At 41.1% G+C, this 18667-nt stretch overlaps 1 protein-coding gene across 1 annotated transcript in view; it reads right to left on the reverse strand.

The window, feature by feature from the left end:
- The window catches only part of SORCS3 (sortilin related VPS10 domain containing receptor 3), a 588465-nt gene that overhangs the window by 273081 nt on the left and 296717 nt on the right, over positions 1-18667 (reverse strand). Inside the window, exon 4 of the mRNA XM_036828794.1 lies at positions 5278-5436. Coding sequence (XP_036684689.1) covers positions 5278-5436 — 159 coding nt within the window. The remainder of the gene's footprint in view (positions 1-5277; positions 5437-18667) is intronic.

Below are 18667 nucleotides of genomic sequence, written 5' to 3' on the forward strand. Positions count from 1 at the left end.
TCCCTGACAGAACTGTGGCAGGTTACCAAAAGGAACACATAGGAGGTAGAGGCAGGGAACTGAAGTCTGGGACATGATATAGAAAAAGCAGGCTTAGGAGGACAAAGGCCACCAGATCCATATTTTGCTGAAGGTTGTTCCTTTGAGCTAGCTTTCTCGCAAGCAATGTTGCAAAGCCTGGAGATTCTTACTGCACCACCATCACTGACTGCGAGTTAATGTTGAACATTAAACCAGTTTTGTCATTCAGAACTCAGCTCAAATAGGTTAATTCTAACATCTGAATAACACAGTGGCTGTGCCACCTTTTTAATACAAAATAGGGCCATTCTTGCTTGGCCCACTGTTTTTGTTTTCACCTTCAGGAAAGTGGCCGCATGGAAACTGGTGTTTCTATGGTGATGGAGATAACGCATTTCTATTGTACTGATGAGACATCTGTAAGATCAGTGTGGGCTCCCCCTAGGTGAGTAGGCCTATGGATTTTTCTTTCTCTTAAATGATGCACATATGATTTTACAGGCACGGAAGAGGACCTAATGAAAATGTAATGTTTTTCTTCAAAAAAAAGGCACCCTTCAGTTCTAGCCTTATTCCATGGGAAATAAGCTTCAAAACCATGAGCATCCCTAGTTAATCCCCAACAGCTTTGCCCCCACCAGGTGCGGAGCCACGAAACCTGCTCCTGTCAAGGGCTGCTGAGGAAAGTTACCATCACCTGCTGATCCTGGAGGCTCTGAGTGCAATTACATTTCTAATCTGAGGGTTTACGTGAGAATATAAATGAAAGGAACAGCTTCATTTGTATCCAGCATTCTAGAAGTACAAGTTTAAACTTCCCTTTGAATTTTCAGGCCCTCCACACACCAGATACACCCTAATTCACCAGTGTCCTGCTCGTGTGTGGCGGCACCAGGTAGGAGGGTCCAATCAGGAAAACCGACCTGGAACCACTGCCATCTCCTCTGCTGCAGACCCTATTTTGCCAGTGACCCGACTAAAATTGCATCAGCTTCCTAACAAGCTTGTCACTCTGTCAGCTACTATTGAACTTGGCGGGTAGCCAGACATAAAAGAAAAACAAAAACAACAACCCAAAAAAACCCATAGTTGCGTACCCACCTCCCTCCCAACTACCATAACAGAAACCCTTCGTTATGTGTGCTAGTGTTTCAGAAAGTGGTTTTTACATTGAAATTATGGGCAATTCTAGACCAGTCTAGCCCAGAAGCATATGAAAAACAATAGAGTCTGAAATCCCATTGAGATCCTCATCTCTGATGACTAAAGCAGCTAGATTTGTTAAAGTTTCATTTCGTCAAGAAGATAAATGATAATAGAGAGCTCTGCGATCCCGCCTCTCAGGCAGAAAAACAGCTATTTTCAACTCTCCATCTCCGTGGAAGGCCCCCTGTCCAGGATGTATGCATCTGTGAATACATGAGCATGTGCCCATTTTTTTTTAAAAAAACTATACTGAGTCTTTTGTCAAAAGGAGGGATGTTTAAACACCCAGCTTTCTATAGCTATGAGAACAGCACCTATCTCTTTAGAGGACTGCAATGTCTTCAAAATCTATCTCAAAATCTTTCAAAAATTCTCAGTTTCAATAAGATTACTGAACCATCCAGCTAATCCAAAACATCACAATGTGAGCTGTTTCGGTCACCAGCAAGGAAGTAGCCTGATGGAAGCAAAAGAGAATCCTGCTTCTTAAATAATGGGTAAATACACAGCTCTCCTAAGATGTTCTAGAGCTTTGGTTCAGAGAGCAGAGGAGAGGAGTAACTTTTATTATTTCCAACTGATCAACCATAACCTATTATTTCTGCTATTTTTTTTAATCTCAAAGATTTTTTATAAAACATCTCCAAGCTTCTTATACCCAAGAAAGAATCTCTTGTTTTTACTAAGAACTGAGTCAGTGAATATTAAAATGCAAGATGGCAGGAGAATCTGTAAGGCAGAGGGGAGCTGGCATAGTCCTGTGGCAGGACTCACAGGATGGCCAGAATAGAAGGACTTGGTCAAAGGCCCAAGTTGCACTGAGCAGGACACAGAAAGGACTTGGCTAGATCGAGACACAGCAGAATTGGAGAGGCATGATCCTTCAACAGGGTCAAGTGCAAGGTGCATTTGCCCCTACCTCCATACCCCTTCATAGCTTTGGAAGTTGGAAGGCTTGGATCACTTTCACCCCCGAACAGGCCCTGACCAGTACAAGCGAGCCATGTTTCCCAGGTGATTCACAACCTGCCATACAGCATCTCAAGGAACACAACGTCATGTGCAGCTCTCAACTTCTAGACACAATTTTGTTCTGTCCAGAAGGTATTTCCTTAATTCTCCAGCAGTGCCTTTACCGAGTAAGAACTCCTAGCAAGTCTCCTGCAGCTTTGGGGTAGCAATTTGGAAAGTAGAGCAATTGGATATTGTCCTTTTAAAATATCATTCAATTAGGTCTTTTGTAATACACACAACTAAAGAGACAGCCTTACCAATTCTAAAGAAATGGCTAGTGCGTTTCATCAAAGGCACAGTAATGGAAACATTGATTCACTCCTCGCCACAAACATCTCCCTTTGATGCTGCAGTTACCTTAATCCTAGCACTTTTCATTTTCTCTAGAAGAAACCAGCACCTCAATGCATGCATATCAGAGAAGGCAGCAGTCTGAAATAAGACATTTGTATATCAATCTCAACCACCCTTGCATCTTCATTTGCTGCTCCGTAGCGCCCCTCTCCTTGACTCTAAACCCATAAATTACCCTGAAATAAAGAAAAACTCTGCTGTAAACTGGATGCCTGGATGATGTTTTATGGCATCTCCACAAATGTTGCCAGGGGCGTCATCGGCCTCCTCACACCATTTATTTAAAAGAGTGGCAGGGCACTGGTTAGAAACGTGATGGACCTAAAGAACATTCAGCCACTTCACACAAAAGATGTCAACAAGAAAGCAAACTTAAGGAAGAATACATCCGGAAATGTGCAGTTTGATTAGAGAAATCCATCAGCTCCCACTGCCACATTTCCAAATATTTTTACCAAGTGAAAAAGCAACCACCGAGTCAGAAAGTATCTTGAATGCACTATATCCACAAGGGTACTTCACAAGCAATGCCGTAGATGTTCTCAGTGCTGTGGAGTTGGAGAAAAAGAATAGTTCTTCTATAGACACGCAAGGCATATTGCATTTGGTTTATTAACCTCTTGGCACGAGACGTCTGTTGCCTCTAACCTAGCTTGTCTCTGCATAAGTAAAAACACGGGTTAAGGGTTCTGAGTTTCATCTAAATAAATTACCATACCATTTAACATCCAAATGATTTTTTTTTTCAATGTATCTTCAAAATTCCTGGCTATACTAAGCATCTAAACTCACAGACTATCTGACATTTGGCTAAGTCTTTCATACAATATCCACCTGATGTCATGAAAGAAATGTATTTGCAATGGCTTTTGCTCTGCAAATGTCATGTGGGTGTCCTTAGGGAATTGCATTTAGCACCTGGCGCCTACCATGAGGCTCTATTAATGAGAGATATAAAGGTTATGTTGAAATTATTGTTTAAAGGTGCTGACATCTCACACACATGCACACACACACACACGCACACACACTCACATTTACAAAGTATATATTCAAATATATACTGAGGAGCAACTGTTTCAGGACTTAAGAGAGAACAGAGAGAGGAAGCTATTTCAACCAAGGTGATTCTGTAGATATCTCTATGCAATATAGTGTTCATAATTATCCATTTCCTTTCACTGATTGAAACATTGTTACATAATAGTTTGGCATCAAACACTGTACTAAGGTTCTGGAGAAAGCAGGAAATACAAAGAAGAATTAAGTCTCTTAGGTATAAGTTGATCAGCTACAAAGGGCTCATTACCATAGCACCAATGCATTCATCCACTAATTCATTTGCCTAACAAATACTGATGATCAGTAAGTAGCAGGCCCTGTCCTAGGGTCTGGTGCTACAACTGTGAGTGAAACCAGGCACCGTCCTGCCTTCCTAGAGCTTGCAATCTAGTGAGAAATGCTGACGATGCCAAATTCACATCAGTCAATGGAAAATCTCAACCGTGACAGGTACCCTTGAAGGGAAGGGTGCAGAGCCTTACGAGAAAGAACACCAAGGGGGATTTAACTTTATCAGGGAGTTTAGGGAAGACGTCCTGCAGAAGTGATGCTACATCTGAGATCTGACAGTGAGGAGGTTTGCTTTAGGGAAGAAGATCCCAGGCCCAGGAAAGGGAGCAAGGGGGACAGCTGGGGCGGGGAGGGGACTGAAAGATGGCCATTGAAAGGGAAGTGCTAACAGTGAGTCAGGAGACAGAAGGAGGGACCAGACCAGGTAGGTGCTAATAGAGCCTACGGAGGACTTTGGTCTTTTTTTCTGCGAGTAATGAGAAAATGCTGAAGGAGTTTAAGCAAAGGCATGAAATCAAAAGATCTACATTTGGGAAATATATTGTTCAGGTTATAGTATGAACACATACTACAGGAAATATTAAGGATACCTCCTAGGTTTGCAACTAAATGAATATAATTAGGGAATACTGGAAGAGAACCAACTATGCTGGGGGAAGGTCAAGAGTTCATCTTTGGAATATGTTGAATCGAGAAACTTTTGAGATACACAGGAGACAAGGTCAAGTACACAGCTGGATGTATGGATCTGAAACTCAAAGGGAAGGACTCATTGGGCTACTCTATCTTGGATGTACTTTTAGAAAATAATGAAATGGACATGTTGGAGGCTTCCCTCCCTTTGCTAAATTGAGAACAATGGTTATATTCCAATTCAAAGCAGCAGGTGTGAAGGGATATTCCTAGACTTGGAGTCTGACAGCAAGCATCCAAGCCCTGGCTCCTCCAGCTACTAGCTGAGTGTGTTTGAACCAGCACCTTAGCTTTTCTGCACCTTTGTTTACTATAGTCTCCATAAAATTATTAAGGATATACATTTCCTACTTACAGCACAAGGTTGTTTTAAAGGTCAAATGAGTAAAATCATAGAGAAAACTATCTCAAACCCGTGAAATGACAAATAACATTGTCAATAAATGAAATATATCTGCCTGCATACTTTGATATGAAAGACTAGAAAGGAAAGTTAGTTAGCTGCAGACACAATCAACTTGGTTGGAAGGATACAATGTCACTGAATCCCCTCCAACATTTGGATTGACTAAGCAAGTGCTTTTCACTGGGTGGCACCTGAGTGACAGGACATGAATGACAGCAGTATTTGTTCACCTTTTGATCCAGACTGTAGGCCAGCACCCAGTCCTCTTGCTTGGGGTGAAAGAGCAGACTCTGGATATAGAAGGTGAGCCGGTATTTCTGATAGGTTGCCCCTTCATCTGAGCTGATCAATATGCTGCTCTCCATCTCAGGATCACTAAGAAGCATGATCTAAAGAAAGGGGAGAGGAGAAAATACAGACAGAGTTAGTAGGAGAGAATAAATACAAGAAATTAAAGCATAAATATAAAGTCCTCTGTACTTGTATATCACAGCACAGAAAGGGGCATCTGGGCCTCTAGATGAAATATTGGTATTTTTCTTTCCCAATTTAGTCCCTCATTGCTGAATTGAGCTAAAATACTGTTCAAGGCTAGGTCTGCATACAAATGAAAATTCATTTTTCTGAGGTCCTTCTTTTAAATACCTTCATTTTTGATGTTTGTAACTTGTACCTTTAAGTACTGGAAGTTTATTCCTGGGGTCCTCTGTCCCCTGACCTTAGGACCATCACACCTCTGCCTCCTCATCGTCCCGCAGTCAATTCTCATGTCACTCTTCCATCACTCTACTGGTCTTACTGCTCTTTAGTCATGAAAGAGATCCCACTGTTTCGTTCTTTCTAAACTGTCTTCGTGATTTAAGTGGTTTCATGACCCCTTTGCTCTAGGTGTTTTCCAAAGCACACATCCCCAAAGGCCTTTGGGACAAATATTGATGCTCAGGAAAGTTTGTCGTCCCCAAGCCCAATGGGCAGGGTGGTGTAGTGAAAAGGCTTCGTCACCTGAAAGAGCACGTTCAAGTATCAACACTTCTCTGTCATACTGTCAACTTGAAAAGCCACTTAACCTCTGGAGGCCTTGGTTTCCTCAACAATAACTGGGTCTGACAACACAAGAACTGGCTTTGAATGCCTGGCATAGTGCATATTTTTGACAGGTGATAGCTATGGTTACTATCGACCTCTCAGGATTTAAAAGCCCCTCCAGTCAGGGCAATTTGACTTCTATTCACAGGACCTCAGTGGCATTGGTCTCACTAAAGGTGTGAGTGATTTTCTAGTATTTAAATCCAATAAACACTGAGATACTCAGACCTAGCTGTCCCTTAGTTAAACGCTTAGCAGTCTTGGTTACCACTGACAATTCCATCCTTCTGGAAGCATTTTCTTCCAGGGGCTTCTGTAACACCATACTTCTCTGGTTCTCCTTTCTACCTCTTTTGAATACTCAACTTTCTCTGATTACCCTTATAATATGGCCACTCCTCAACCCTCAGTTTTGACTTTCTTCTCTTTTCACTCGACACACCGTTCCTCAGTGACCACTTCCACCCTCACTTTTTTTTTTTTTTTTTTTTTAATTGATGAATTAATTAATTTATTTTTGGCTGTGTTGGGTCTTCGTTTCTGTGCGAAGGCTTTCTCTAGTTGTGGCAAGTGGGGGCCACTCTTCATCGCGGCGCGCGGGCCCCTCACTATCGCGGTCTCTCCCGTTGCGGAGCACAGGCTCCAGACGCGCAGGCTCAGTAGTTGTGGCTCACGGGCCTTGTTGCTCCGCGGCATGTGGGATCCTCCCAGACCAGGGCTCGAACCCGTGTCCCCTGCATTAGCAGGCAGATTCTCAACCACTGCGCCACCAGGGAAGCCCCTCCACCCTCACTTTTATTTATTTTTTTCATTACCACCTTTCTGGGGACAACTCGTAAATTAAATGTCAGTCTGAGGTCTCCTCTGAGTTTCAGACTGGATGTCTCAAGACACCTGACACTCAGCATGCCCCAGGATCTACCTCATCCAAGCCCTCCCCCTCCCCAGTGTTTCCTGGCTCAGTGAGTGTCTCCACCAACCACCCATCCCACGTGAAGCCAAATGCCCAACACCATCCCTAACTCTGTTTTTCCATTCACCTCCTATAATTAATTAGTCTCTAAGCTCTGCGTATTTTACCTACTAATTAACTCTAAAATCAGATCCGTTCTCTCCCTGCCCATTGTGATTGCCTTAGTCCAAAATGTGACCATCTCTGTATTGGATTCCTGTAAGATACCCCTCGTCATTCTCACAGCTTCAACCAGTATCCCCTCCAATTCACTTTGCACACTGTGGCCAGAATAATCTAAAACCATTCAATGGCTTATCTTTGATCTTCCTATATTCTAAAATTCTTAAAATAGCCTGATAGGATCTGCCCCTTGTGTATGCGTTTGGTTCCATCAGCAACAAAGCCCTTTTGACCTTTATCACCCAACTCAACCCAGCTTCTTTGAACTTCCAATGTTCGCCCAGTGACTGAATGAGCAAATGAGTTTATTTCCTCTTATAATTTGTCCTGTCTTGGGCTGTACCGCCACCAGTTATTAGGGCTACCGCTACACACAGTCCGCACCATGGGGTCCAAAGTACCAAGTAAAGTCAAAAAAAATTTCCATACCTCATAAAATAAAACTACTGAATACTAGGATTTTAAAAATTTACCCATAGTATATATTAGTATTATGAAGTAAGCTTTAAACAAATTCAATGCCTTTAACTGCTAAGATTCATAGTTATTTTCCTCTTTTATTCCTTTATAGCTTCCAAGACAAGTCTACTTTCTTTTTCTCAAATACTTGCTTTGGCTTCATTGAAATAAGTTATTACTAGTTATCAGCAAATTTCTGAGAAATGGATGCAGTATCGTTTTTTTTTTTCCATTCATGTGTGAATAATCTAAGGGAAAAGCTCTGCAATGGGTTATTCATAGACAATAACTTTCTCCTCCCTTGGCACTGTGAAGGGTAGGGACTACTGGTAAAAGCACCCCTGCTGCCCTTGAAAAAACCTAAGAGGGGCACCCATGCTCCTTGCAGAGTCTGCAAGGACAAATATACAGGGAAAGAATGAAGCTTTCATAACCACCCTCTCTTGCTTCCCGGCACGTACCGATGAGCTACATAACAGGCAATGAAATCATTTCTCCCCTGGTGCAGAGAAATTAAACTGCTTATTTTATGCAGGTATAAAGAAGCTTCATGCCTATGATTTTAATTAGAAGATAAGACCAACATCATAAATGAACTTTATTTTATATACCATGAGTTACAATATACTGAATAAGGGTTACCATCAAATATCTAGTGCAATGTACTCTCTTCGTCCAGCCCTGTTTCTTCCTGCACACACACTACATTACTTGCATACACAAACACATTAATCCGCACACAAATGAGGCATATATGTGTGTACACATACACTTACACATATATCGCTGTGGCACATATATGCATGCACATGTACAGAAATACACTTATATATAAGGTGTATTGAGATTGTGTGTTGGTTTTAGGGTGCTTTTGTTGTCAAGAGGACATTTTTATTGCAACCTTTCTCTGACATTCTCATCAGAAATCCTTTTTTTTGCATATACCCTGAGAAAACCATAATTCAAAAAGAGTCATGTACATGGAAGCAACCTAAGTGTCCAATGACAGATGAATGGATAAAGAAGGTATGGCACATATATGCAATGGAATATTACTCAGCCATAAAAAGAAACGAAATTGAGTTATTTGTAGGGAGGTGGATAGACCTAGAGTCTCTCATACAGAGTGAAGTAAGTCAGAAAGAGAAAAACAAATACCGTATGCTACCACATATATATGGAATCTAAAAAAAAAAAAATGATTCTGAAGAACCTAGGGGCAGGACAGGAATAAAGACGCAGACGTAGAGAATGGACTTGAGGACACGGGGAGGGGGAAGGGTAAGCTGGGACGAAGTGAGAGAGTGGCACTGACATATATACACTACCAAATGTAAAATAGCTAGCTAGTGGGAAGCAGCCGCATAGCACAGGGAGATCAGCTCGGTGCTTTGTGACCACCTAGAGGGGTGGGATAGGGAGGGTGGGAGGGAGATGCAAGAGGGAGGAGATGTAGGGATATATGTATATGTATAGCTGATTCACTTTGTTATACAGCAGCAACTAACACAACAATGTAAAGCAATTATACCTCAATAAAGATGTTAAAAAAATCCTTTTATATACTTTGATATCACTGGCAGTGTCTGTATTCAATCCTAGTGTATGAGAAGAATGGAAGGAGGGACGTAGAAACCTACATGTTTTGGATTCCTAACCTGTGCTGGGCACTTAACAGGGTATTTTATCGAAACCTGAAACAAATTATGTGACATATCATTACTTGCATTTTACAGGTAAAGAAACTGAGGCTCAGAGGAGGAAAGCAACTTGCCTATTACCTCCTCTGATGGACTCAAATGCCACCACCTCTTGCCACACACATACACACTAACACTAATGCTTTTCTGGACCTTGAAATCTTAGCACTTTGTGCTTTACCAAGGGACAAGGGAACGTCAGAGAAGCAGCTCTTTATTCTTTTTAAAGCAACTCTAAGAAATCCACACACCAAAAAGCAGTTTCAAGAAAGCCCCTTTCCTCCTCTGACTCATATCCACCTTTGGCCAAGAGGACACGAAGAATTAAATGAATAGGAATCCAAAGGAGAAACAGAAAGTTAGTGCTAAAAAAAAAAAGAAAAAGGAAAAGAGGGAACCATAATATTAACATAAATAGAATCAGAAAGCAAAGCCTCAGCAAAAGTTAAGCCTCAAGGTAAAATATGTATATTGTGTATGAATCTACGTAACTACTTCTATAACTACATATATAAAGAAAATCATCCCATGCCCACCAAGATTGTTACTGGGAAGAAGGGCTTTCAAAGGTAAATGCCTAAGAGGGCAAAGCAGGTAAACTAAGTGAGCAAAGCAGATAAAGCAAAACAAGGAGTGGTAAGAACTATGCCGACATGGAAAGTACACACCTTTCCTTAAAACGTTTAAAATGAGATTGTTACAAAACAATTTTTACTCACATTCAATATGTGTGTGGACTGAATTTATGAAATAGGAATGTGACTCTTGGCATAGTTATGACAGTTTTATCCTACAGACCCAAAAAAATTTATAACCCTTGCCTTTGAATCTTTAATTGCAGGTATATACATATAAAACTTATGGCAATACCTGTTAAGACATCTGTGAATTCTGCATTTATGTGATTTTGCTAATATGAACAGGGAAGAGTTCCCACTGGAGATTTTTTGTTTTGTTTTATTTTGCTTTTGCTTCAGTTTGCTTTGATTCTTTATCTAGCTTGTCCTGACACAACATCTGCAGTGGGTGTATGCACGTGCTGGAAGAGGAGAAGGGGGTCTTTCATTTCGGGTTGAGCAGAGTTATTAATGCCATAGGCTCTGGGGGCAGGTGTCTTGAGTTCAAACCTTCAGTCTGCTACTTTATGTGTAAACGTGAGGATATTACCCAGTTTTTCCAATCAGTTATCTCATCTATGAAAAAAACCGATAATAATTATCTCTAACTCACAATGCTCTTGAGAGGATTAAATGAGATAATGATTAAAGAGCTTAGCACAGGGCCATAACGGCTAAATAAACATGAACCTGGATCTATAAACCACCCAGGATAAGAGCACAACTGAAGTCAGAAGTGATGCCAAGCAGGTTGGAGATTCGGGGATTATTTGCCTCCCTCTTGGCTCCCTGAGTTTTGTAGATAAAAACCAAAGGGATGGGTGGTTGGGGTAAAGGGGAGCTGCTGTTCAATGGGTATAAAGCTTCAGGCCTGCAAGACGATCAAGTTCTAGAGATCTGCTGTACAACTTTGTGCTTATAGTTAACAATACTGCACTGCGCAATTGGAAGAGTTTGGTAAGAGGGTAGCTCTCACGTTATGCATTTTAGTACCACAATTTTTAAAAAACGTGAAAGGATGAGGGAAAAAAAAGACTACAATTTACACTTATTTTACATTCCTTGTAACATTTTAAGAAAAACACACTATTTTAGCAAATAGCAACACCGCCAAAATGAACACCAATCAGTAGGTAATTGTCAATTCACTAAACACCATTGCACTTTGAATGACCACTCTCATCTCTTCAATGGGAGGCTCTGGCCCATGAAGGAATTAAACACACCACTGCCTTAGGGGTAAGAGCCTCATACAGCCTGTCTCTATGGATTTGGGCATTTATGGTACATGAATTGTCTGTATCTCAGATTAGAGATGGACAAGTTTTAGAGTTTACCAACATACAGATGGTACAATATCTTTTTTACTTTCTTTTTTTGGACCCGTAATTCTTTTTGTAGGAAATTCCTGGGAAACTTGAATAATGGTGGCCCTGATTTTAATGGCGGGTTGCAAATTACAAAAGACACAGATGTGAGTCAGGAATCAGGCAAGGCTTTGCTTCAGCAACTTAGATTTTCAAAAGCCTATAGGCTTATTTGTGTCTAAACCAGTCAAACTTAGTATTGAAGATGTCAAAATCCTCCCCAGAAATCTTTCCAGAATGCCCACCTTCCTGCTGCTGGGTGAGTCTTATAATACCCAAGTTGTAAAATTAATGAATATGTTACTTTATTCAGTTGCCATGCTCTGGTTCTCCTGTGTGCAATCTATAAAATGGGGTGAAAGCTATAGGTTTCTCAGCCTCTCGCTCTGCCAGAATCCCAGAAATGCAAAGGAAACAAATTGTAGTTCAATGCTTTGAAAACAGTCTGTGAATAGGAATAAGTAGACTTCCTCTGAATAGAAAAGGAGAAATGCTATAATTTACTGTATAATTGAGTCCTAATGGGAGACTCTTAGCACAGTTAGTGCTCAGTAAGAAATAACAATAATATCAATACAAGCTCACAAAGAATATAAGAGATGTTCTTTAGGCTGACCCCTAAACCTACTGACATAATCGATATGTTGTTGAATATTGACTTACACACAAATAAAGCCTGTTACAGATAAGGGTCTTAATCACAATATAACAATATACCAGTATTCGCTCCCCACCTCCCCACCGTCCATCTATCTATTTATCTCTCTACCTAACATCTCCTCTCATAGCAGAAGTTATAGCTGGCAAGAAAAGGGGCTGCCCTCAGGGGACATTTAGCAATGTATGGAAACATTTTTTTCTATTGAGTTATAATTAACATACAATATTATATTACTTTCAGGTGTACAACATGGTGATTTGTATTTTTATACATTTTGACATGATCACTGCAATAAGACCAGATACCATCCTGTTAACCAAACAAAGTTGTTACAATATTATTGACTACATTCTCTGCGTGTACATTACATCCCCCATGACATTTATTTTATAGCTGGAACTTTGTACCTCTGATCCCCTTCACCTATTTCATATATTCCCCCTCCCTGGAGACATTTTAATTGTCACAACTAGGGTCAAGAAAGAGAGTAACTCGCATCTACTGGGTAGAGGCCAGGGATGCTGTTAAATAATTACAATGCACAGGACAGCACTGAACAACAAATAATTATCTAGCCCAAAATGTCGATAGTACTGCTACTGAGAAACCTTGTTACAATATTTGTGCATTTATGAGTATATATATATGTATACACACACACACATATATCCTATTTTGGGAAAAATTTGTAAGGTACATATACATTTTTCAGGTAGAACATCAATTCATCTTTATGTTTATATGCAAGTCCCTTTCACCCATTAGTATTTACACATGCCATTCTCTTTACCAAGATTAGACTCCCCACCTTTCCACTCCAACCCATTTTATTAAGCATATTTCTACTTGTCCTTCAGAATTTAACTCAAGCATCAGCAGTAAAGCAACAATCATTGAGGCCAATCAGGAAAAAAATATATAAAAATCCCAAATCAACAACAACAAAAAACAACTCAATTAAAAAATGAGCAAAGGACTTGAATAGACATTTTTCAAAAATATATATATAATATATATCTGGTGAGGATTTAGGGAAATTGGAACCCTTGTGCATTGTTGATGTGAATTCTGAATGGTGCAGCTGCTATGGAAAACAGTATAGTAGTTCCTCAAAAAAAAAAAAAAAAAAAAAAAAAATGGAATTACATATGATCCAGACTTTTCACTTCTGGATATATGCCCTAAAGAATTGAAAGCAGGATCTCAAAGAGATATTTGTACATCCATGTTCAAAATACCATTATTAACAATAGCCAAAATGTGGAAGCAACCCAAGTGTCCACTGATGGAGGAATAAACAAAATGTGGTATATACATATAATGGAATATTATTCAGTCTTAAAAAGGAAAGGAATTCTGACACATGCTACAACATGGATTAAACGTAAAGACATTATGTTAAGTGAAATAAGCCAAAAGACAAACACTGTATGATTTCTATTAGAGTACCTAGACTAGTCAAATTCATAAAGACAGAAAGTAGAATAATGGCTGCCAGAAGCTGGGGGAAAACAGAGAATGAGGAGTTGTTTAATGGGCATAGTTTTACCAGATGGAAAGAGTTCTGAAGTCTGGCTGCAAAACAGTGTGAATGTACTTAACACTACTGAAATGTACATCTAAAAATGGTTAAGGTGGTAAACTATATGTTATGTGTATTTCACCACAATTTAAAAAAAACATAGAAAGAAAAATATAAAATTGGATATGAGATGAGATAAAACAACTTGCTAAGAAAATTTGAAAGCTAATCAGACATATAAACAGTATTCATTCAACCATTATTTACAGAGTCTTTACTTTATGCCAGGCTGTACTATAAAGACCAGGATAAGGGCAATAATCAAACCAAATGAAAAACCCTGCCCTCAGAGAAATTGCATCCTAGTGAGGGGAGAATAGACAATAAACAAACAAAGAGGTAAAGTACGTAGCTTATCAGATGGTGACGAGTCCTTTAGATTAAAATAAATCAGGAAAGGAGATAGGAAGTACTGAAGGGGAGGGTCTGAAATTTGAGTAGCAGGGTCAGGAAAGGCCTCACTGAGAAGGGGACATTTCAGAAAGGCTGTAGGAGTCCACTGAGCTAGAACAGAGCGAAGGAAGTAGAGAGTTGAGCATGGGGGCAGTAGGTGATATGAGCACCCTGGCTTTATCCCAAGGGATGTGGAAAGCATTGGCGGGCTTCGAGCAAGGCGATGTAGGCTATGGCTCGTATTTTGATCCTTTAACTCCAGCTGAATAGAGCATTGTGGGAGGTGGGGAATAGCAGGTAAAGAATCAGAGAGACCAGTAAGAGGCCACTGAAATGATCCAGGTGGGAGAGGCTGATATGATGGAGTGCCGTCTCAGTTACTGAGATGTGGTCCATCTATGGGGATAAAGGAAAAGTCAAAAAGGTCTGCTTACAGATGAGCTGTAGGGAGTAAGAGAAAGTGAGGGGTCTCATTAAAAAATAAAAAGTTTTATACCTGTATGTTCATTTCAGTGTTGTTTATCATGATCAAAAATTGGAAATAACTCAAATGGTCAGGTAGGTTTTTGGCCTGAACAAGTGGGAAAACAGAATTGCTTGTTTATGAGACGGGAAAGCTTATGGGAGGAGCAGATTGGGGGCTTTGGAAATGAGGAATATGATTTTGAAAAGGCTAGGTGTCAGATGCCTAACAGACATCCAGAGGGGCTGATGAGTAGACAGTGGATAGAGCGGGCTGGCCTGCAGATAAGAATTTAGGAGACTTCAGTGTTTGAACAGCGTTTAGATATGAATCTGGAGATCACAGAGACAGCAAATATAGATAGAAAAGAGTCTGAGAACTGGGCTCTAGCACACTGTTTAAGGGTCAAAGATGTAAGGAGGGACCAGAAATGAAGTGTGAGAAGGAGAAGGAAGACCCAGAGAGTGTGATGTCCTCAAAACTTTGAAACCAAGGAAAGAAAGTGTATCAGGAAAAAGAGTGTCCAACTGTGTCAAATGCAGCTGACAGTTCAGTAAGATGAGCTCTGGAGAACTGACCACTGAATCTAGCAATGTGGAGGATATTGGTGACCATGGCCAAGACAGTGGAGTGAAACATGCAGACAGTCAGTGTTGATGCAAGTATACATTGGCATGACTGCTCTGGAAAGCAATGTAGCAATATGGAACAAGATTCATAAATATTCATACTTTTGACCCTGTAATTTCTCTTCTAGGAATCTGTCCAAGGAAACCAACAGGGACCCAATGAAAGACTTATGCACCTGTGTGTTCATCTCAGCGTTATTTATAACACTAAAACATTGGAAACAAACCAAATAGCTGATAGAATAATTAAATAAAGTAGGCTAAATCCATTCAATGGAATATTATGCAGCTATTAAGTATGAATTCAAATAGTTTTATGACACGTGAAAAATAATCATATGTGGAAGCCGTGCATAAAAAGCAGGCTGAAAACACATGAGGCATAATTTCAAATTTGTTAAAAACGGTTTCTATCTCATGCCTATATTTATGCACAAATGAACAACTTGAAGGAAAAATTCACTACATGTTAACAGTAGGTGTTACTGTGCAGCAAGATCATGAGTCATTTTCATATTTTTTCTTACATTTTTCTATTTTTTTCCCTATTATTCTGCTATTCTGCAATGAGCAGATATTACCTGCTCATAAAAACGAAATGTTTCTCTCTCTCTCACCACACATACCCACACTTTCCCATTAGCCCTTTCGAGAATCCCAACAGGATTATGCTGCCCATTGCCCGCCGGTGGAAAAACTGAGAAGCTGGACAAGTATCTGCCCACACTGCGAGCACTGCTCTGAGGGCAGCACAGGCATGGGTGAAGGCGGGGTAGCTACCGGGCGTACCTCACTGAGAAAACAGCAAGAGCACCTCCCAGCTCAGGGAGTGCTGGTCCTGACCTCCTCTCGAGCAGGAGTCCTGGCTGTCCACCCCACCCAGGCTGTAAACCATCTGGCCTGCCTTGCACTGCATGATGGCTCTCCCCTGGCCCAGCTCGGATCATGAGCATGGCATTTCCTCTCCGTAAGAAACTCCAGTACCCTCAACAGGTCATGAAAACCAAGTCTGGCACCTCAGACACTTCTTAAGTGGGCCCCCATATTGTTCTCAGGCTTGATCTCTACAACCCAACCATATACCCTAGCCAAGCACTCCTCTAACATTCCCATCTTTGCTAATGTTCCTCCTTACCTAGAAAGCCCAGCATTTTCCCTGGTCCATGCCTTCCTTCCAGGCCCTTTGTAATTCCCTCCCTTCCGTGAAGCCTCTCAACTGCTCCAGCGGAACGATCTCTACCTTCCATGAACTCCATTGGCAAATTCGTGATCACACTGAACTATGGCTTCCTGTTTAAAATATGTGAAAAGTTATAAACATTTTATGTATTTTAACATATTAGTTAAATTCTGTTTCACTTGTATTCATCTCACTTTGCCCCCTGGCTGTTAAGTGCCTTAAAGACAGAGAGTGTCACTGATACCACATCCGCTGGTCTTTGCTGTGCTCAGTGAAGCACATACTCAATCAATATCTGATGTGCGGCTGAGTGAAGGTCGCTCAAGGGTTTCAAAGTTTGCTTGACCAAACGTTCACTGCACTGGATCTGTGGCTTACCAGGGCCCCGTCCAGAGAGGCCGGCTCCATCTCAGTGACAGCAGTCAGCAAACCTTTATGTGAAGCAAGCACTGCCCACTGGCAGTCCAGGCATCTCCAGCCCTACCTGTGGTGATTATCACTTAGGACAGTCTCTCTGTCAATCTAGTTCCTCTCTGTCAAAGTCCAATACAGATAAGTTAATAAATTGACGGCCATGTTATTTTTCTGCAAGATGTTCAACTCCAATATTTTTAAGAAAGCAAGTCTAACCCTAGGAGAGAAGGAAAAAGAAGTTTCATAATTTTTTTTTAAAACCCTGAAATCTATAGGATTGGGTTGGAAGTCATTTTCATTACTTTTGTTGAATTATTTTTAATGTTTTGTTATGGTTTGATGTGAGGGTCTTTGGTTTATTTGTTTGGTCTCTGTCCGTCTTAGGAGCACTAAAGAAAGATGCGTGTACTCCTGAGATCAGATGGAGGGTGCTGAGACACAGGTTAGATGGGACGAAGGCATAGGATTTGGTAACCAGGTGTATTGGGAAAGGTTTAGAGAAATATCAAACTAGCTCAATCAAGATCATCCACATTATTTGCTGTTTCAAGCATCCAACTTTCTACTGTGCACATCTGGGACCACAGTGGAACCCCAGAGTTAAGAATCGCCGCTCAGAATCCTAAAATCAGAAAGGCAATGACTATATGAAGAGATAAAGAAAAAGTGCTCACCAGCATGCATATTATCTACCACAAAAGAAACTTAATTTATAAGCATCTTGTTGAAGCTGCGGGGGAGGAAGATCCTGAAAAGATTCTACCGCACAAGGGATGGTAAACGGAAATTAACTGCACTGCACCCATTATGACTAATTTAAGAATCGCAGATTGTCACTGATACAGTATTTATTTAGTGTGCTAGCTTTAGTATTTCATTCAGTGAACATTATAAAAAAGGCACAAGGACTTTTATAAGTTCACCTGCTAATCCTATTTTTCCCATTGGATCTTGAATTCTTCATATGAGAAGCCTTCAACCTCGGCAATTTTCAAGGACTTAACCCTACTGGGATTAGCAATTTGGGAACAATTATTCTAGTCAGGAGAGGCAAGACAAGCATTAGGTTATCCCAAGGAAAACAATCAGGGGAGTAAATATGCTTGGAAGTGTCCTGTGTCCTGGCCTAGTTGGAAGAGGCTAGGCAGTGGAGAGCTTCATTAGCATAGGGAACAAGGTCACTACATTCCGGGAACACCTCCTGGCTCAAGAAGAATAATGAGCATGTGAACATGAGTTAGAGTTAGAGCTCAACTCCTCACCCCCATCGCTGCCCACACTTCCGAGGGGCAGGGATGGGCTCACATACAGCTAAATGCTGGATGTGATCAACGGGGAGTCAGGCAACTTTCTGAGGCAGCAGCCCCTGGGGCCAATGGACCACCTCAAAGCCAGGCTGTCCTAACCAGTGGTCCCTCACAGTCCCTCACCAGTGCAGGAAACGTCCTAAGGAAAGGAAATGGTGGCACTGAGCCCATTCGCCCAGACCAGAGACATTTAGCTCCCAGAAAGAGTGAAAACCAAAAGGAACCAGACCCTGCAAGGAGCTGGGCAGACCCTTGATCTGTGCGTTCCACCCCCAGCTCAAGACACCTGCTGTGCATCCCTTCACCCTCAGCTGAAATTAATATCAAGGCCTTCGCGTGGCATTGCATTTTATATTTTGCCAAGTCCTTCCTCAGCTATTTTCCCCTCCGTCCTCCCTCTGCTCCCTGAGGAAGGCAGGGCTGGCATTATTACCCACTGTATTAGTTCCCTGTGGCTGGAAACAAATTAGCACAAGCTTAACGGCTTAAAACAACATAATTTTATTATTTTACAGTTCGGGATGTCAGAGGCCCAAAATGGGTCTCACTGGGCTGAAGTCAAGGTGTCAGCAGGGTGGCATTCTTTCCTGGAGGCTCTAGGTGAGAATCTGTTTCCTTGCCTTTGCC

This window comes from Balaenoptera musculus, chromosome 16, assembly GCF_009873245.2.
Source record: "Balaenoptera musculus isolate JJ_BM4_2016_0621 chromosome 16, mBalMus1.pri.v3, whole genome shotgun sequence".
Lineage (NCBI taxonomy): Eukaryota > Metazoa > Chordata > Mammalia > Artiodactyla > Balaenopteridae > Balaenoptera > Balaenoptera musculus.